General features: G+C 41.7%; 2 protein-coding genes and 1 long non-coding RNA gene across 5 annotated transcripts in view; 2 read left to right on the top strand and 1 right to left on the bottom strand.

The window, feature by feature from the left end:
• Window positions 1-20,542, top strand: part of MAP3K20 (mitogen-activated protein kinase kinase kinase 20) — a 763,073-nt gene that overhangs the window by 216,605 nt on the left and 525,926 nt on the right. The window lies entirely within an intron of this gene.
• Window positions 6,420-19,420, bottom strand: LOC126932505 (uncharacterized). Its single transcript, XR_007718218.1, has 4 exons — window positions 19,340-19,420; window positions 18,511-18,676; window positions 17,503-17,631; window positions 6,420-10,650 (listed from the first exon to the last, which is right to left on the bottom strand). It is a non-coding gene; the product is annotated as an uncharacterized LOC126932505 (long non-coding RNA).
• Window positions 19,012-20,542, top strand: part of RAPGEF4 (Rap guanine nucleotide exchange factor 4) — a 308,929-nt gene continuing 307,398 nt past the window's right edge. For 2 of the 3 annotated variants that reach the window (XM_050751325.1, XM_050751324.1), the window contains exon 1: window positions 19,012-19,261. In XM_050751325.1, the coding sequence (XP_050607282.1) occupies window positions 19,197-19,261 (65 nt within the window). In that variant the 5' untranslated portion in view covers window positions 19,012-19,196. The remainder of the gene's footprint in view (window positions 19,262-20,542) is intronic. The other variant, XM_050751328.1, reaches the window with a different exon arrangement.

Raw genomic sequence — 20,542 nt, 5'->3', positions numbered from 1 at the left:
GAATTAATATATGTGTATTTGTTCAAATATTGTTTTTCAGATTTACTTCTACCTGTGCTATTGCTAAATGGAATTTTATTCACATTCAGCAGTTAAATACATCTAAAATACAGAGGTAAAAATAGACATTGAAAAACTGTGATTCTGAGCCTCAGATCACTAAAATGATATTTTCATGTTGCTAAGAAACAGTTTATATTTAATTGGAACAAAACTTCATCAATGTTTTCTGTTTCTCTCAGTTCTGTGAAATAATCCCTTACAATCCAATAAAATTAAAACCTGAATGTGGATTGGAGTACTTGTGTTTATTTAAAAATGTAGAGATTCCTACTTGGGGTAAACAGCCTCCAAGATGGCACCCAGTGATCCCCACTTCCTGATATTCACAGCCTGTGGAGTCCCTCCTACATCGTACCAGGGTTGGCCAATGGAATATGGCAGAAATGATGGTATCTCATATCCAAGACTACATTATCAAAGAACTGCTTACAGCTTTTCTCTCATTGTTCACTCTAGGGGAAACCATGTTGTGAGAGGCCCATGTTATGGCTGAACTAAACTTGTGTGCATGTGAGTGAAACAGAGCCTCAAGCTCCAGATGGATCTTGAGATGGCTGCAGCCTGGCTTGACTGCAACCTCATGGATGACCTTGAGCCCGGAACAATGGGGCTAAACTGCTCCCAGATTCCTGACCCTCAGAAACAGTGGAATAATAAATGCTTGTTGTTTTAAACTGCTAAATGTTGGGGTAATTGATTGTGTAGCAACGGATAACTAATAAACCACCTTTAGTTAGTATGCTTCCTATTAAACCTGTTACTTAAACTATATACTTGGCTAAAATACTTGTTACTAAAATACCTGATTATGTTGGCCTAATTTTCTTTTTTTCTTCTTTTGAGACAGAGTCTTACTCTGTTGCCCAGGCTGGAGTGCAGTGGTGTAATGTCGGCTCACTGCCTCCTGGGTTCAAGCGATTCTCCTGCCTCACCTCCCGAATAAATTTTTCCTTAGTCCAAGCATATTAGTATTTTGAAGTAGAACATTGCTTTGCCATTAAGGAAATATGCCCTAAATTGGTAGTTCTTGATGGTGGTGGTTCCACTCTCCTCCTACCCAAGGACAACCCAGAGCTCTGTGAGGGAATTTTTTTGGTTGTCACAATGATTGATGGAGCTCACTGGCCTCTAGTAGGTGGGGGCTAAGGGTGTTAGACATCCTGTAATGTGTAAGATACTTTATTTTAAGATAGCAAAGGAAAACATTACAAAACGTTTGTTTTATAAAAAGAGTATTATTCCAATAGAGCCGTGAGCTACCAGATTAAAGAGAGGAATGTCCTGCTTTTCCTGGGGAAGGGTAAATGAAATCTGCTGATCTTTTTTTGAGATGGTCCATAATGGAAAAGTAAAAGAAACCAGGAATTTGTCACATAGAATGTAATTTGATAAAAAATTTGAATATAAGAATGTAAAATTTGTAATCATAAAAATTCCATTTGAAATGGTATTTTCAAAAAAGAGAAATCAGTCTTTAGTTTTAGTTAACAGGTTAGTTCGAGACAGGTAGAATTCTAGACTCATGGAAGGAAATAATGAAGCGAGTGAAATGAAGAGATGTTCTCACTGCCCTTTTGCATCCTAAACTGGGCAAATCCAAGACTGTGAAAGGAAGGCAAAGTAAAAAACTTCCATTAAAAAATGAAACCTTATTTCGGTACAATTTTCATTCTCATGTAGATGTAAAAATATGCATGTTACTGAAATATCAGAGATTGATTTGATGTGGCTCACAAAAATTGAGATCTATAAGATATATTTTAGAAAAAGTTAGGTCTTTTAATATAGTATTCAGAGTAATTTTTCTTTGATGTTATATACATTTTAAATCAAATGTAATGTAGTATATTCTAGGCTTATAGGATTTGTTTTAGCAAACAGAATACGTTGAGTGAGTTTGTGTTTTCTGGAGTGATTCCATTTAGGTTGATAAGGCAAGGACTCATGGGGAAGGCCCTAGGAAAGGATAGAGGATATTCTGGGCCAAAATACAAGACGATAAGCATCATCTTCTTGTAAGGCAATATAATAGAGGATTGAAAAAGTCAGGAAGCCAGAGTCCCTGTCTTTATTTATTATGTCTTTTTATGTGTTTGTTTATTATTTTTGTGAAGTATATGTTTATATATTTTAAAAATCACCTTTCTAAATGTACAGTTCTATGAGTTTGGACAAAAACATAAAGTTGTACAGCTACCACTACATTCAAGATATAGAACACTTCCATCACCCCCAAAATTCATTTTTTTTAGTCAAAACCTCTCCGTCAGTTCTTAGCAAGCTCTGATCTATTTTCTCTCTTTATAGTCTGGCCTTTTCTAGAAGGTCCTAAAAATTAGATCATTATATAGCTCTTCTAGTCTTTTTCCTCTCATTTAGCATAATATATTAGAGATTTATCCAAGTTGCTGCATGTCCAGCAGCTCATGCTTTTACTGCTGAGTAGTACTCCATTGCATAGATGTACTACACTTCATCCATTCACCAGCTGAAAGACAATTGGGTTGTTTCTAGCATTTGGAGGTTATGAATAGTCACTATAAATAGTCACGTACAGGTTTTTGGTTGAAAATAGGTTTTTATTTCTCTTTGGTAAATGGTTAAGAGAGGATGGCTAGATCATATTGTATATTTAGCTTTATGAAAAAAACTTACCAACTATATTCTAAAGTGGCTATATTATTTCATATTTTCATTAGCAATATATGATGGTTCCAGTACTTCACATCCTGGTCATCATGTGGTTCCGAAGCTGGTCTTTTTAAGTTTAAACATTCTGTTAGGTATGTAGTGATGTCTCAGTGGGTTTTTATTTGGTGTCATATGTAAGAAATGTTTATCTTTGTTCCCATCTTGCTTTATTTCCAGTGTTTCCAATATATGTTTTCTTACAGTTTTCATCTCTCTGCTGAAATTCCATATTGGTTCATGCACATTGTCTGCCTTCTCCATTTGGAGCCTTTAACATATTACTAATGGTTATTTCAAATGGCTTGTCTGATAGTTCCAACATCTGAATCATCTCTGAGTTTGGTTCTCTTGATCGCTTTATCTCATGACAGTCGGTTGCTTTTCCTTATCTTATTGTCTTATTATTTTTGACCGAATACCAGACATTGTTTGTAGGACAACAGAGGCTGAAATAAACAGTATATATGATCAGCAATGAGCCTGTCTCTTCTGCTAGGCTATTTGTATAGGGGTTGAGTTTATCTAGTTAGCAGTTGAGCAGGTTTTGTTGCTGCTTGGGTGTCAAAGAGCTTTTCTCTCTCTCTCTCTCTCTCTTTTTTTTTTTTTTTTTTTTTTTTTGAGACAGAGTCTTGCTCTGTTGCCCAGGCTGGTATGCAGTGGTACAATCTCAGCTCACTGCAACCTCTGTCTCCTGGGTTCAAGTGATTCTCATGCCTCAGCCTCCCAAATAGCTGGGATTACAGGCATGCGCCACCACCCTGGGCTAATTTTTATAATTTTAATAGAGGTGAGGTTTCACCATGTTGGCCAGGCTAGTCTTGAATTCCCGACTTCAAGTAACCCGCCACCTCAGCCTCCCAAAGTTCTGGGTTTACAGGCATGAGCCACTGCTCCTGACTGAGATTTTCTCAATGTTGCTGCTCTTCCCCCAGCTTTCAGCCTTTCCTGTGTTGTAGCACCACAAAAGGGATCTATCTTCCCAAGGAGTGGACTGCTATTGCTTGTTACCCTGTATTGCAAGCTCAGTCGTTTTGTTCCTATGTGATCCTACTTCTCCATTTCATGGCAGCCAAACTGCCTTGCATCTTTGGCAAATCTTCTATGGGACTTCCCTGCACCTGCCCAGTGGGTAGGAGACTTCTAATAGTAATGATGTAGGATCCTGAGCCCAGGACTGTTCCTTGCTCCTCCAATAATGACAAGGTTTTGTTTTCCCTTTCTCTAGCTGTAATGAGTTTTCATCTAGTCTTGGAGATATACAGAGTTTCTGCTTCTTCCCCCAAGGCTAGAGGCTTTTGTTACTTGAGAAAGTATCTAAGGAGGGCTTTGTGACTTTCCCTCAGCAACTGCACTCCCCTCCTCCAGGCCTGCACCACCAAGGAAGACTCCCTCTGGTTCCCCACCCTCACCCAGTCTTTCTCATGAGCACCAAATGGAAATCTGTGAAGAAGATCTTGTAAGTGTGAACTGTTTTTCTGTCTGTGGCTCCCAGACAAACCTGTACTGTCACACTAGTTCACAGTCAGACTTCTGCAATTTGTTAGAAATTTTAGCAAGTCTTTCCTACTTTTTCAATGCCAACCAGCACCTCTTCTTCCTGTGTTCTGCCAAAGGTGAGCCAGAGCTCGCACCCTGTATTCTTAGAGAGACCTTGGATTCCAAGCTACCTAGTTGCCCTATGGCCTTAACAATCTGATGGATTCAAGAAAAATTATGAGTTTGTATTTTATCTGTGTTTGTCTTATTTCTAGGGTGGAAAAGGTGTTCTTGTCTGCTTTCTACATCCTAGGTAGAAGTAGAACTCCCATTGTATCTTTTTGTTGTTGTTGTTTTGAGACACAGTCTCACTCTGTCAGCCAGGCTGGAGTGCAGTGGCATGATCTCGGCTCACTGCCACCTCCGTCTCTCAGACGCAAGCAGTTCTGCCTCAGCCTCCCAGGTAGCTGGGATTACAGGCGTGTGCCACCATACCCAGCTAATTTTTATATTTTTAGCAGAGACGGGGTTTCACCATGTTGGCCAGGCTGGTCTTGAACTCCTGACCTCAGGTAATCTGCCCGTCTCAGCCTCCCAAAGTACTAGGATTACAGGCGTGAGCCACCATGCCCGGCCCCTATTGTATCTTTAAAGATATTCTAGAGATTAACATTTCACAGATTTTTCCCAGTAATGCACAGAAGGGTTAATAATTTTCACTATCCAAATTTTCATCTTCACATTTGGCTGAGTCACAGAACAGTTAGGAAAAGGCCAGGCAATATTGTGTCTGGCATATTGCTATGTGCACTCAAGTGTTATCATTATTTTCTTGTCCTACAAGAAGACTTGGAGTTTCCCAGAATAGCCCCACTTTGTGGGCAGAGGTGGCTGGCTGGCCACCAAACATTTATGCTCCCTTCTGTAGTACAGTGCCATTGGGAAGAGTTGGCCCTTCCATAAACTACACTTTACAGCTTGCCTTACTGTTAGCTACTGCCATGTAACTGTGTTCTAGCAAATATAAAATTGCAGAATTGATGTGAGCCCCTTTCAGGCCTCCCCTGTAAAAGCCACTCATGTGGCACTCCTCCATGCTCCTTCCCTTACCAACAGGTGGATGCAAATGCCCACAGTGATGTGGGAAGTCAGGTGTTTAAGAAGGCAGAACCTCTATTGGTCTGAATACCTAATGACTGTGTAGAATGGAACTCATATACTCCCATCCCCCAAGACTGGAGTCAACTTGGATTATTTCATGAGCAAGACATCAACTTTGTGTTCCAGCTCTTAGAGATATTGAGGTCAATTGTCTGGGCAAATGGCCAACCCTAACTAATCTTATCCTTTCCTTCCCTTGTCAAATCACCTGGTCAACCTGCTCTGATATGAGATTTTTACCAGGCTAGCCAGTTGTCTGTAGGTCATTCACAAGAAACAAACTCCTGGACCCTCACCATTCGTGTGTAGATGAAGTCGAGAAGCTAAAAACTAGATGAGATTTAGAAAAATATATTTTCCAAGGGTGATAAAAGATTTCATCTGATGTATTGACTCCAAATTATTATTAGTGGCTGCTTATAGAGCTGTGTTGGGAAGTTGTCTGAGGCAGTGTCCAGGCTAATAGAAAAGAACACTGTGATTAATTGGCAATAACTATCATGGCAGGTGAGGTAGGAGTGATGGCATGGGTTCAAAGAACTTCGTCATCCCTGGGACTGAAGCCAAGCTCTTAGATGCATTCAGTCAGCTGTTCCTAGAAATAGTACCCATATTTGTAAGTCTCAAGTAGGAGGCACTTACCATTAAGGCAATATCCTTACCATGGCTGTTACTTATATAAGTTGGTATGATTTATTGGCAGCCTTAATCAGCTAAGTTATAAATGAAATTTACACATCCCTCTGCCTAGATTCTGCTTGTTTAGTTTAGAAATCAGGTATTTTCAGGACTCAAAATTTCTAGTAAAACAATTTTGAAGGCACACATACTGCTTCCATCGGAGCAGTGGCAAAGCAGATGATTTTAATCTTTGGGATTGTGATCTAGTGTCTTGAAGTCTATTCTGATGATCCGATGAACTCCTTACTGGTTTATAGATGGTCTGGCAAATAAAAGGAAACAAAGAATAGGAAACAGTCCCTGATACAGACAACTGCTTGGTGGTTAAAAAGCAGATAGACCCCTTCTTTCTGCTGTGGGAATTAGGTTTACTTACGGTGGCTCTCAAGTGCCTGGATTTCTTAAGCTACATGTTCTTAGTTATTATACTATTTTCTTGATGACAAAGGACGAAATTCAGATACACACACCTAAGTCCAAAACACACTGCATCCTAACAAAATCTTAGTTGAATCTTTTTCACAAACACATTAGAGATTTTTTATTTTCACAGGACATGGGAAAGAGTAATATATTTTGAACACAAAATAAAATGGAGAATTTAGCCAAAAAGTTCATGTAATTTCTAATCATGAGGAAATAGACACATCCAACTTGAAGGATATTCTGTAAAATAACTGCTCCAGAGTCTTTTAAAAATGTCAGTCATTAAAGAATTTTTTTAAATGGTTGAGGGATTGTTTTAGATCAAAAAAGACTAAAGAGGCACAACAACTAAATGCAATGCTCAATTCTCCATTGAGTCCTGGCTAAAACAAGCCAAAAAGATAGTTTTAAATCTTTTGGAGAAATTTGAATATAAACTTTATATCAAAGTTAAATGTCTTGAGTGTGAAAACTGTACAAGAGTTTCCTTCGATAATTTTAGATAAGTGTTGTAGTACTTAGACCATGGTGTCAAAATGTCTGCACTTACTCTCAAAGGAGGTGCATTACACTTAAAGAGATGTGGCAACTGTGGTCACTGTTGGAGAATCTAGATGAAGGCTATACAAGCATTTATTTTTCTGGTCTTACAACTTTTCTGTAAGTTCAAAAATTTTCACATTGAAAAGCTGGGAAGAAAAGTTTTTCTACTTAATGGTATATCCTAAGAATTTCCTGTAATATTATATTATATCCTAACCACTCATAATGACTACTTTTAATAACGCCATGGTATTCTTTTGAGGGAATATGTATTCTCTTTAATGATTCCACAATTTAGATTCCTAATAAATAATACTTTAATGTGTGTCTCTGTATGTGTTTTGTAGATTCTAATCTTGGCATAAATTTCCACAGGTAGGTTGCCGGATCACATGGCCATTTATGGAGAATTTGAAACATTCTGCTGTGATCTATTATTTTTTTAAGCTGCTAAGTGAGATGGCAGGATCTTGATAAAAGTGAGTCATTTCAGTTATATTTCTGTGAGCCTGAATATTTTTAGATTGCTGACACCCCTTTTTCCTCACTCATCTGCCAACCTCCCTGATAGCTGTGGGGCCTTGGTTCTGTCTTTCCTGCCATTTATTCCTATAGATGAGATTTTTCAGACTGAGATACTGGGCACCAAGAGGCCAATAAGAGTAGGAGGAAGTTGTTAAGCTTTTCAATATTTTGTCAAACAAAATTCATACATTTCTCACGCTGAAGCTCACATAAGTGAGTTCAGACATGGAGTCTGGCTCTGGTTCAGCTTTGATAGGTAGGGCTGCAACCTCAGCAGCTCAAATGCAACCTGAGACCCTGAGCCAGAACCATCCCATGAAGCTGCACCCAGGTTCCTGACCCTCAGAGATTGTGTGAAAGAACGAATGTTTGTTGTTTTTAGCTGTTAAGCTTTAGAGTACTTTTTAAATGCTGCGATAGATAACCAATACAGATTCTGGAAGTGAGATGTGGCCATAACAAAAACATAAAATGTGAACAAAACACTTGAACGCGTATTTCATAAAAGGAGATATGTGAATAATAGGCATATAAAAAGGAGTGCATTAGTCAGCAGGAAAATGCATATTAAAAGCACAATTCAATACCACTACACACCTACCAGAAAGGCTCCAAGTGTTGGTGAGAATGCAGAATATCTGGAACTCATATATTGCTGGCAGGAGTATGAAATGGTATAAACGAACACAGTTAACCTAAACCTAAGCCAGTCGACCCAGAAAGTACACTGCTAGGTTTATACCAAGAGAAATGATTGCATACAACCAAAATAAGAGGAAAACATAAATGTTCCTAGAAACTTCATTTATTACAGGCCTAAACTGCAAATAACTCAAATATTCATCAGCAGAAGAATGGATAAATAATTTGTGATATATCCAGGCAATGGAATACTACTCAGCAATAAAAATAATTGAAGTATACACACAGCAACCTGGATGAGCCTCACAAGCACCATTTTGAGCAAAAGCATGCTATGTTGTTTCGTTAATATGCCATTAAGGAACAGGTTAAAACAAATTTATGGTGATAGAGAGTAGTGGTTGCTTCAGGATTGGTAAGTTGTACCAACTGGAAGGTAACAGGAGTGAACTCTCTGGGGTGATGGAAATGTTCAACATTTGATCTGGATGGTGATCACATGGTTTTATATATCTAAAAAAATCACAAAATAGTCACCCATTTTCTTCATTTTACTACTATATAAATTACATGTCAAGAAGATAATGTTGAAAAGATCCAAATGCCTTTCTGGCCCTAGAGAACATGTCTTTGGCCCCTTCTCTGACTTCTTCTCTGAACACTCTTCCCCTTATTCACTCCCCAAACACCCTGGCCGCCCTCCTGCTCCTCCAACACGCCAAGCATACTGCCACCTCAGGGCCTTTGCACTAGCTCCTCCCTTGTCAGCACTCCCTGCCTCAAATATCCCTGTAGATATCATCCTTTGCTTTATTCAGGTCTACCTATCATTGTCACAGTTCTCTGGAAACAGAGGCCTGGGCAAAGGTTAAGGCTTAGAGGGTTACTTGGGAGGTACAATCTCACACAGCTGGCCGCTCAATATGTTAGTTTCCAGAGCAGCTGTAGTAACGCACCACACACTGTTGTCACTCAGAACAACAGAAATGTATTGTGTCACAATTCTGGATGCTAGAAGTCTGAAATTCAAGTATGGCGAAGCCATGCTCCCTCTGAAACCTGTAGGGGAGGCTCCTTCCCTGCCTCTTCTAGGCTTAGTGTTTGAGGCTCTCTGTGGTGTTGCCTAGCATTTAGATACATTACTCCAATCTCTGCCTCCAATGTCACCTCACTATCTTCTCCTGATGTGTCTCTGTCTTTCTCCTTCTAAGAACAAGAGATTGGATTAGGCCCCCACTCCCTTAATGACTTCATCTTAACTTGATTCCATCAGCAAAGACCCTATTTCCAAATACTATAAAGCCACATTCACAGTTCCTGGGGGTTAGGACTTCAACATATCTCTTTGGGGAACATAGGTGAACCCATAACACTCAGTCGGTGCACAGGCTTGGCCACACAGCAGGCTGTGTGGAGAAATTGTGCACCAGACGGAGGGGGAAAGGAAGAGGCAGTTCAGCTGCCCAGTATCCTCCAATCTCCTGTTTCCTGTCTCCCACTGGTCAAAGTCCATTCAGGGGGAATTAAATCCTCTTCCTTTCCGTGTTGCATCATTCAGCCCCATTGGCAGTTGCTCGGGAAACAAGGCCCTGCAGCTTGGCATTTCAGCTGAGTTTGGACATGGGGAGAGAAGCCAGATATTCTAGGCCTGTGGCTGGTGAGCCTCAGGCAGGAAAACCACAGGGGCCTGTGGTGGCTGCAGGGAGCAAGTGGCTGAGGAAGGGACAGGTGGTGCTGAGACAGGCCCCAGGTTCTGCCCAAATGTCATCTGACCAGAGAGGCCTTCTCTGACTACTTCATACCAGATAGATGCCCCTTCCCTGTCTCTGCATTTCTTTGTTTTGCTTAATCATCCTTCACATCAATTATCGCCATTGGACATATTATATATTTATGTGTTTATTTCCTATGTCTCATTTTACTCACTACCACAGCGTTCCCTGCAAGTAGGAAATTTGTCTGCTCGTCCTTTGCCCTTTTTTCAGTGCCTATCACAGTGTCTGGCACATTGTAGGTGCTCAGTAAATATTTATTGAGTTTCAATGACTCGAGGAGTCAATGGATATAAAGAAATGAAAAAGACTTTGTCTTTGCAGTCTGTTAGGGAGTGGCTGAGTGGGTGGCAGTGGGGTTCTCTTAGGTCCAGACAGGCCTGTCTTAAGCAGGTCAGGACCCAGGTGCAGCTGAAAGCAGAGCTCCATTTCCAGGGCTTGAATTCCGCAGCTCCCTGAGGAGGCCAGGGGCTGCCAGGATCGCAGCTGCAAAACCTCTGGGTCATAAGGCAGAGGAAAGAGCAGACAGAGGGAACTCTTCTCATCTGGACTTGGAGGGTCGACCTTGCCCGGAGGGGAGGTTATCGCTTCCTGCAGAGTCACAGTGGGGAGAAAGAATCCTGTCTTCCCAGGTTGACCTCTTCTAAGCTTCCTGAGTTACTTTCTGTCTCTGGAACCAAACTAGTACTTTTAGTCCCAAAATGCCAATAAATATATCTTCTTTACTAGCTGTGGCACTATCATATTTTTAAGGTGAAAATTAGGGTCACCTAAGCAAAAGAGCTCAGCTCCTTATTACTTATTGCCTAGTCAAGATTTAATATGTCTCACTTTAAATGACAATTGTCCATTTTACTTCCTTCAAGTCACATATGCTCTTGGTTCAATATAATCACTATGATTTTTAGTCACATTCTCTCTTTCCTGTGCTATTTTCTCTGTGGAATCCACTATATAAAGTCTTCCATTTTTTGAAAAATGTAGGAGACCATATTGGATTACTGGTGAAAAGGAAATTGTAACAAACACTGGGTGACCATAATTCATTCAAAATTAGTTTGTGGTAATTTTCTCGATTAGTGTGAAAAATGTGCATAACACAGGTAGACATTTTGTGAGTTGAATAATGTACTCTGTGTCTTTCGTACGATAATAAAAAGCAATGGCAGCTTGTTATTTCACCAAAATAAATATATTCCACCACTAGAAAATAGGCCTAAGACTAAAGCTGTGACATGGTGACATTTTCCTCACTGCAGATTATGCACCAAAGTTCATTACTGCAACTTTACCACCTGAGGTTGAGAAAGTGGCATAGGTAACCCTCTTCTTTTGTTTCGGTGAGGAAGTGCAGGCTTCGTTTTGGTGAGGAAGACTTCGGCATAGGTGGAGTGCTGAACCCAGTTTGGACCTGAGTGATTTGTGGATTGCTGACTTTCACCATTCGCGGTTTGTGAGGAATTGTTCCTTCTGGGAAGGGGGCAAGGCGGAGCGTTCAAGCTCTTTCCTAGCCTGTTGCCTCCCAGGATGCAGGGAGTTTGTATGTTACAGGAACGAACACTAATAACTACCATTTTCTTTATAGAGGTCAGTATGCTTCTCAAGCAGACACAGTTACTTCCAGGACAAAAGATTTTTCTTTTCTCTTAAGACTTGCTTCCATTAATAACTAAGTCACAAATTTTAACTCTGAATTTTTTTTTAAATGAAGGGAGTTCATTTTAACTTTGCCTCCTGACTGTATAAGTTACCTTTCTGTAAAACTAGGAACTATAACTGCACTTACCTATGAAGTTATCTGAAGAGCACAGGGAGTAAAAAACAGAACTTTACCTTAGTCTTCTATGAAGCTGGAGATTGGAAGGCAGTCACTAGACAAGTTCAAACCAATTTTCTTTTCTTGTGCTCATATTTAGTTGTCTGCCTTAATTCTAGTGCCCCGAAGTTGGATATATCTAAAGTACAGTTAAAACTAAATGGCTAATTCCTTTCTAATTTAATTTACTTTTACATGCCATAATGATAGAAATACAAAACCAAACCAAAACAAAAACTCTGCTTCTAAAAGTCACAAAGAAATGTAATAATACTGTCGATCTAAAAGAAAGGAACTGAGGCAGAGTTAATATAGGTAGGAGTTTATTTGGGCCGAGTTTGAAGATTGCAACCCAGGAGCATAGATGCACGTTGCCCTGAATAGACACTCTGATTAGTGGCAGTTACAGGTGGACTTTTATTTATCTTTTTTTTTTTTCTTTTCCTTTTTTCCCTTTTTAAACAGGGTCTCACTTTGTCACCCAGGCTGGAGTGCAGTGGTACAATCTCAGCTTACTGCAGCCTCAACCTCCCAGGTTCAAGTGATCCTCCCACCTTAGCCCCCCAAGTAGCTGGGACTATAGGTGAGTGCCACCATGCCTGGCTGATTTTTGTATTTTTTGTAGAGACGGGGTTTCGCCATGTTGCCCAGGCTGGTCTTGAACTCCTGGCCTCAAGCGACCGACCCGCCTTGGCGTCCCAAAGTGCTGAGATTACACGAGTGAGCCACTGTGCAGGGCCTACAGGCTGAGTTTTAAAGGTAAGAAAGGAAGACAGCGAGTGGGCTGATACAAAGTTGTTTGTCAGGAATTCTCATTGGTTTACAGAATTAACACTGATTAGTGATTGGCTATACATTGTTAAGCTATAGGGTGTGGGTTATAGTGTCTGGAGTGTCACTATTAGATTAATTTATAGCTACTGTGGCAATAGCTAACCAGTTTCAGGAGATAAATACATAGCTCAGAGTGGGGAATAAGGTACAACTATGATCTCATTTTAATGCTTCTCTGGGCCTAACAATTCGAAAGGGCTCACAATCCTCAAATGAAAGTTCTTTTCTTTCCTCAATACCTAATTTAGTACTGAAAATACTGAGGTCCTAAATGTGGGTCATTTGTGACTTTTGCTTTAGCAGTAAAGTCTAAAAAATTTTGTTATCGTAAATAAAATTTTAGCCACTTTCCTGTCCCAACTTATTACTGCTTTAAGATCTTAATCCAAATATATTCCCCTAAATGGGCAAATCACAGTTTTAAAACAAACCACAACCATTTTATTATAACCCACAAATTGGGACTGTCCTGATCAGATATTTTTAATTACGCATTTCTTTTTTAGAAAGCTCAAGAGACTGTAAGAGCTGTACTTCCCTAATGAGTATGGTATTCCTCACAACTCCCAGGCGAATCACTTTGCGGAGAAAAGGCAATTGTCTTGGTTGAGTAGGAATTAATGTTGAAGGTGTGGAAGGAAGTTGACTTGATTCAGTTTTCACTAGCCTAAGTCACAGATGTTAAATTGCAAGTTTCACAGGAGGCACCAAAGTAGAATAGATACATAATTCCAAATTGAGATGCCAAGATGCAAACTTTCAATCAAAATACTAAAGACCAGTTTCATGGGTCCAAAACTTCTCACCCAAAGGGGGAAATAACAGTGCCTATGAAGGAGAAATTAAAGGAAGATTTTGTGAGGAGTTGTAATGGTTAATTTTATGTGTCACCCTGAGTGGACCAAGAGGTCCCCAGATTAAACATTGTTTCTTTGTGTTTTTTGTGAGGGTTTTTCTGGATGAGATCAGCATTTCAATCAGTGGAGTCAGTAGATGGCCCTCCTCGAGGAGGCAGCATCCCATTAGTTGGGGACCTGAACAGAACAAAAAGAGAAATTTGCCCCTTTTTTCCTGCCTTACTGCTAGCACTGGGACATCTCATCTTCTGCTCTTGGATTGGGATTTTTAGCAGCTTCCTTCGTTTTCAGGGTTTTGGATTCAGACGGAATTACACTGCTTTCTTGGGTTTCCATCTTGCAGATGGCATATGGTAGGACTTCTCAGCTTCCATAATTGTGGGAGCCAATTCCTCATAATAAATCTCCTTTTATAGATACAGATATAGACATAGTTATAGATATATAACCCATTGGTTCTATTTCTCTGGAGAACCATGACTAAAACAGGAATATTTTCTTGTTTTAGTCATGGAAAGCCTTGAAAAATAGTATTTCTCATATTATTTTTTCCTCTCCATGTGGGCCACTCAGAGAACCTATAAGTTGGGAGCATAGGGGATTGTTGTCTGACTCCAGCCCTGGAAACCTACAGATCAAGAGAGAGGGACTGGTGAGCCTCTTTGGCGAGTGAAGAGGCTGTGCTGTTTGTAGGATTGGTCTGCACTGAGTTTATTAGAGCAAAATAGGCATTGAGTGTCCCTATGGACCAAATGTGGGACACACAGAAGAGAATGATCCTGGAGCCCCTTTAAATCCTGCTCAGGAGGACAGCTGGGGTGTGGGTGGAGGATAAATTGGGAGTCCTATAGAGGGAGGAAATTTGGAGGGGACTCAGGAAATCCAGTGGCACTTGCCTATGTGGGGAGCCCAGCAGGAGGGGCACCTAAGAAAACATGAAGGCACCCACAAGAGAAAGAGCAGGCTTGACATTTGCCAGGTTTGGAAAAGACAATGCCATCTTACAACTGTTCCAGTAAAGTAAGAATTTACCTGCCCTTCTTTTCTCTCTTTCCTTCCCTACTCTGATCCTGGAAGGGTCAAAACCAGCAGCTTTCATGGTGGTCTGGGATGAGGAAGGAAAGGAGAAGCTGACCACGTCTTCTCTCCTAAAGGCTGAGACCTGCCTATGACCAGCTGTAGGTTGAGGAGGAGGAGAGAATTCTTTTCTTTGAAATAAAGATTGAAATATGTAGCGATATATTGGTTTGGGCACTCTAATAGAAAGAATCTGGTACTTTCTATTACCTATAAGTGACCAAAAAAGCTATATCCAGTGGCAGAGGTAGAATTGCCTTCACTGAGCAAGTTTAAAAAGACAGTGAGAGAAAACACTAAAATTGCTTTTATGATTTCACCCCAGGAGTACTGTGTCTTCATTGAATTGGTTATATCACCAGCAGGAGTGATAGATGTATTTTTATAACCTACCTTCCAATCAGGTACCTAAAACATGGTGAATCAGATTTTTTTCCCCATATACAGATATGAGTGAATGCTCGATCTACAATAGAATTTCCTGGAGAATTTCTGTGGGTTTCTCCGGAGACCCATCCCTTGTATCCTTCATAGCCAAAAATTGCAATTTATAGATGTCAAAGCCCTTTAGTATAAGTGATCTCGATGGCTTATCACCACCAGGTCCCTGCAAAATGCAGAGAGCACCTAGTACTATCTGTACTATATGGAGAATAATAGCTAAGAGTTATTGAACACTCACTATGTGCTTGGCACTTGTGCTAAATATCCTACAAATACCAAATTCATGTATAAAACTATTAATTTCTCCACTCTACAGATGACGAAATGGAGTCTTAGGCTAAGTAGTTAATTTAAGGCCAAACATTTAGTAGAAGATATGGCTGCAATTTGAACTTGGCTGTCTGCCTTCAAATTCCTAACTTTGAACCTCTGCTCAGATGAACAAAATGGAAATCAGACATTTAGCAACTCGTTTGAGGATCTACATAGCATGAACAGATATTGGTCTTGTCTCATCTTTGTCTCATGGAGATCTTCAGTAGAGATCTTAGTTCTCTAGTAGAGAAAGAGTTCACTAAACTACAGGAAGGAGATTAAGCAGATAATACCTTTTTCCCAGTGAAAAAACAAGTCTCAAAAGATAGTGTAAGTAAATTATAGCTATACACTAGAATATTTGGTGGCCAGGAAAAAATGTTTAAGGATTTTTTAAGGAAAGTAAAGCATTTTCCATTCCAATAGAAAAAGTAGCCTATAAACTATTAATGCTTTCAAGTCTGTTTGAATATATGTATCTATACACATACATGATAGGCACATATATACATATACATATATGTATATGTTTGTGGGTACATGTATGATCATATCACTTCTAATTTTTATTTTTTAAAAATTTTTGTAGAGATGGGGGTCTCACTATGTTGCCCTGGCTGGTCTTGAACTCCTGGTCTCAGGCAATCCTTCTGCCTTGGCCTCCCAAAGTGCTGGGACTACAGATGTGAGCCACTGTGCTTGGCCTTGATTGTATCTTTTTATAATAGAAAAGTTTAGAATTAAATGCACTAAAATATTAACAGTATTACCTCTAGGTGATGGAATTATGGGTAATTTTTACTTTTCCTCCTACACTTTCCTGTATTTCCCCCCAAAAGATCAATCATATTTTTCCTCTCCATATGGGTTCATTAATAATTTACTTAACATTTTTACTGAGATAATTTGCATACTATAAAATTCACTCATTTTAACTATACCATTTGATGATTGTTATTAAAGATTTATAGAGTTGTGTATCCATCACCACAGTCCAATTTTAGATCATTTCTAGAAGATTTTTCAGGTCCATCTGCAGTCATCCCTTATTCCCACCTCCCAGACTTAGGCAATCCCTAATCTACTTTCCATCTCTATAGATTCGCTTTTTCTGGAAGTTTCACATAAATAGGATAATACAACATGTGCTCTTTTGGGACTGACATACATTATGTTCTTTTAAAGAGAGAGAAATAAATAAATATTCTTTGGTTCTTTGCCTTTCCCATCCAATCCAAGCAAAAGCCCATTTTTTTCTCTTAATACTATAATAACTAATTATCAGCAGAGTTTCCTTTATTCCTGTAGTACTTGACCAGCAATCAAATCCCTTTCAGATCACAAGATAATCTATAGGACAGTAAAGCTATTCCTGACGTTTTAAGGATCTCTAGTTTTTAATTCCTCACACATTTCTCTATTTTTACATTAAAAAACTGATTTATAACTATTTTGTTCTTACCCTCTGGAGAGTCATGGTAGACATGCCCTATACTGCCATTCTACTGGCAGAAACAGGGATACCATCACTGATGTGCAAGGGTTTGGAATCAGACAGACCCAAATTCAGCTCTGGGGCCCCATCTCCTGTAGCTGGGTTAGACCCTTCCTGAGTTCATCGTCTTAGTGAGTATCTTGGAGTTATTCGTACCTTCCTCTAGGGCTGGATGGAGACATGCGCACGCTCTAGATGAGCTAGTGATTTTTGGTGCTCCTTCGAAAGGATGTTCTTTAAATAAGTCTTCAACTTCTCTTTAGAGAAAAGGCAGGGCCCCCACACAGCAAAACAAAGGCCTTGCAATTCATCAGGGCTACACTCCTTAAAATGCACTGTAAACTCCTCAAGGGTCTCACTCTCACTCCCAGCAGCTCATCAGTGTCTTCCTTCCAATCCAATTAACACTCTCCCTGAAAGTACTGATACATATCATTTTCAATATTTCATTACATTTTCAAGGATTTATTGCTCTTTGTGGAGTAGTGTCCTTCTGGCTCTGCCTCATAGAGTGTTCTGAAGATTAAACCGGATCACACATCCAAGGAGTGCTGCACAGGGTCTAACACTCAGTGGATGTTCAATAAATGGTAACTATTATTAGTATCATAACCAAAGCTATGGCAACTCCAAGCCTGTGTGATAATACGTGATGTGCAGCTCCTTTCTCCTCTAGCTCCTTACTTGGAAATCTTCTTTGCAGAAAGCCATTTTCGGAAAGCTTTTGGTGACCTTGAAACATTCTCAGGTGCTCTCTGATGTTTTAATAAATGAAACTTAATATATATAGGAGATACAGTTCCTCCTTCATACCTGTATAGTAAAAAAGCTGCAACATAAATACCTTTGGTTAACCTTTATATAGTATAGTATTTTAAATATTACCATAAACATGATAGAAATTAACAGAATGAAGGTTAACTGGGGGAAAAGCCCTGAGCAGGGAGGGAAGAGTTGCTGCGGGAACACTGTGGCAGGTCTGAAACCAGATCCTGGCTATCGAGCAGAGGGAAATGGCACATCTTTGGAGGCTTTTATATCATGGTAATAATTGTTTTATTAGAATCAAAGCATCCCAGAGAGCACTTGCTCTTTCCTTCTCTCCAGTCCCCTTGACTCTCCCCTTAGCAGGGTTGGATGGGAGGTGGGGGTGGGGGGAGGGGGAACAGTACAAGAAAGCAATGCTATGTCCCTTTCTCCCATTGTCTGGCCCCCAAATGCAGTGCCATAAATATCAAAACAATGCTTGGTAATAGTCCAAAAGATTTAACTTGTCCCCAAATTCCTAAACGACCATTGGCATGTAATTTGGTTCTTGGCAGAGTGTAACTGAACAACTTGTAGACATGACATTTGTGTGAACATCTACAAGAGACAGGCCGTTATCACCACCCATTCAACACTCCAGCCAGAGGAAGAACAGCAAGTGGGGCCAGCCATCCAAGTTCACCTGAACGCTCCGGGGTCTCAGCCCGCATCCTAAAACCTCAGTTCTGCTGTGGCCCGGCTACTCCCCATTCTCAACTGTGTTTTCTTCACCATGCAGGTGATGGAAGCCCAGGAAAGCCCAGGGTTCAAGGCCAGTGACTTCAGCCTGTCACCCCCTCAGTCCGCATCGGGCCCACCAGCCCCCTCCCTCCCTGCCCCCAGCCCTGCCCGCACTGCCCCCCATTGCGCCCAGCCCTTCCTCACCCCGTGGGAGAAGCTGGCCTCTCATTCCTCACTGAGAGACTCGACGGGCGGCCCCACGCCAAGCCTTCCTCGCCCTCCCCTCCAGCCCTTTCTGAAGGGGAGGCAGCAAAGGTGAGCAAGCAACCGCCGCAAGTTTCGGCAGCTGCTGAGGAAGACTCATCGGTTTCTAAGGAAACAGAGAGGCAGCAGCCATTTTAGTGGCATTTGCTGTATGAAAAATATATAGACACTGGCATCCCCCTCCCCACTCGCGCCGCGGCGCCTGCCCTCCCGCCCCGCCTCAGAGGCCCCGGGATGAGGGTGGGGCCCCAGTCTCCGAGGGACGCAGCGGCCACCTGTCGCAGGTGGCCAGCCACTAGGGTCGCCAGCCCCAGTGCCCCCCAGCGGGCGGGACCGCGGGGTCCCCACCCCGGGGCGGAATTCCCACCCCCGGGCGCCGCAGCGCAGCGGCGGGCGGGCGGCTTGGCCCTCCCCGCGCCCGCGTCCCGCCCCCCAGGTCCCCTCCCTCGCCCCCCCGCCCCAGGCCGCGGGAGCCCGCGGGGAGGGCGGGCCCGTCGCAGCCGCGCTGGTCGCCAGGCGGCCGGGAGGAGCGGGGTCCGCGCGGCGGGCGAGGCGGGGGCGGAGGCGCAGGCAGCTCGAGCGCGGGAGGTCGCAGCAGCCGGGGACACCGCGCGCCGCCGCTCAACATGGTCGCTGCGCACGCTGCCCATTCTTCCTCCTCCGCCGAGTGGATCGCCTGCCTGGATAAAAGGTAGCTCGGCCGGGGGCCGCAGCTGGGGGCCGAGCTCTGCGGCGCTGCCCGGGCCCAGAGACCGCCGCAGCCTCACACCTGGGCGCAGCGCGGCCGGGCTGCGGGTGGCCGGGGTCCCCGAGCGGGGGAAGGGGTTGAGGTCCTCGCCCGGGAGACAGGAGGACAAGGACCCCCGCCTCTCGTGGGGTACCAGTGGCATGAGATTATTACACGTGGTGGAGAAAATGCAGCGCAGTAAGGGGAGAGAGCACCCACCTCTCCAACCCCCCGCCCCGCCGCGACTCCAGGCTCCGCTCCTGGGTGGGGGTTTATTTTCTCTTGGCATCACGGGACGGAAGAATCGATGCATACCCTCTCTGGCTATTCAGACCTTGCGGGGTATTAAGTTTTAAGGAGGGGTGGGGGCACCGGCAGGTACAGAGTAACATTCTTTTTTTTGTTCTCGAAAGCAAAGTGTGAGGGACCCAGTGGAGCTGTCGAGTCCCTTGCTGAAATTCACAGCTTTCTGCCCCCGCAGTCGCTCGCTCAAGGTCTGTGTTAGAGAAGGTCATTTGGGAGGCTGCTTTCGTCTTAATACCTGCTTCTCGGGAAAAGACCTTTACGCTAAAAAAAAAAAAAAAAAAAAAAAAAAAAATTAAAACCGTACATAAAGCATATAACTCCCGACGACAGCTCTCTCTAAGGAGGATGTGTATGTTAACAGTGGATTGCAGTTGTTTCCAGGCTCTGACAGCATAATATTCTGTTTGTCCAGATTGCAGGTTTAGCAGTAAACATTACACAGTATGTTAGCAATTATAGCTTATTACCCTGATTAAAAGGTGATGCATCTGAACTTTTAAGAACTGAGCAAGAAATCTTGCAGAGTGAACTGCCTCTGAATTTCGGAGTTTAATGCAGAAGGGCAATGATTCACGTCTTGCAGCTATCTGCATGACATCTCTATTTGCATTTGTGTGAAATATTTTGTGTTCTGCCATATTGAAAAATTTTCAATTAACAGATTCGTAACACGATCAAACTTGAAAATCTTAAGTGTGACATGCTTTGCATACTCTATTATAGGCCTTTGTTGAAAAATATTAAGTAATTTGAGAAAAGCTAAATGTAGCTCATTTGAATAACTTAATATATCTGATAGTCTTGACTTTCAATTACCATACAGTAGCAAGATTTTTTGGCAGGCAGTGCCCTATTTATGTCTAAAATGATATGTACTAATATTAGAAATAGTTGCATGCAATAAATAGTAAGAGAATTAAAGTAATGGTTAAATCATAC

This window comes from Macaca thibetana, chromosome 12, assembly GCF_024542745.1.
Source record: "Macaca thibetana thibetana isolate TM-01 chromosome 12, ASM2454274v1, whole genome shotgun sequence".
NCBI lineage: Eukaryota > Metazoa > Chordata > Mammalia > Primates > Cercopithecidae > Macaca > Macaca thibetana.
This window is presented reverse-complemented; position numbering and strand designations above follow the sequence as displayed.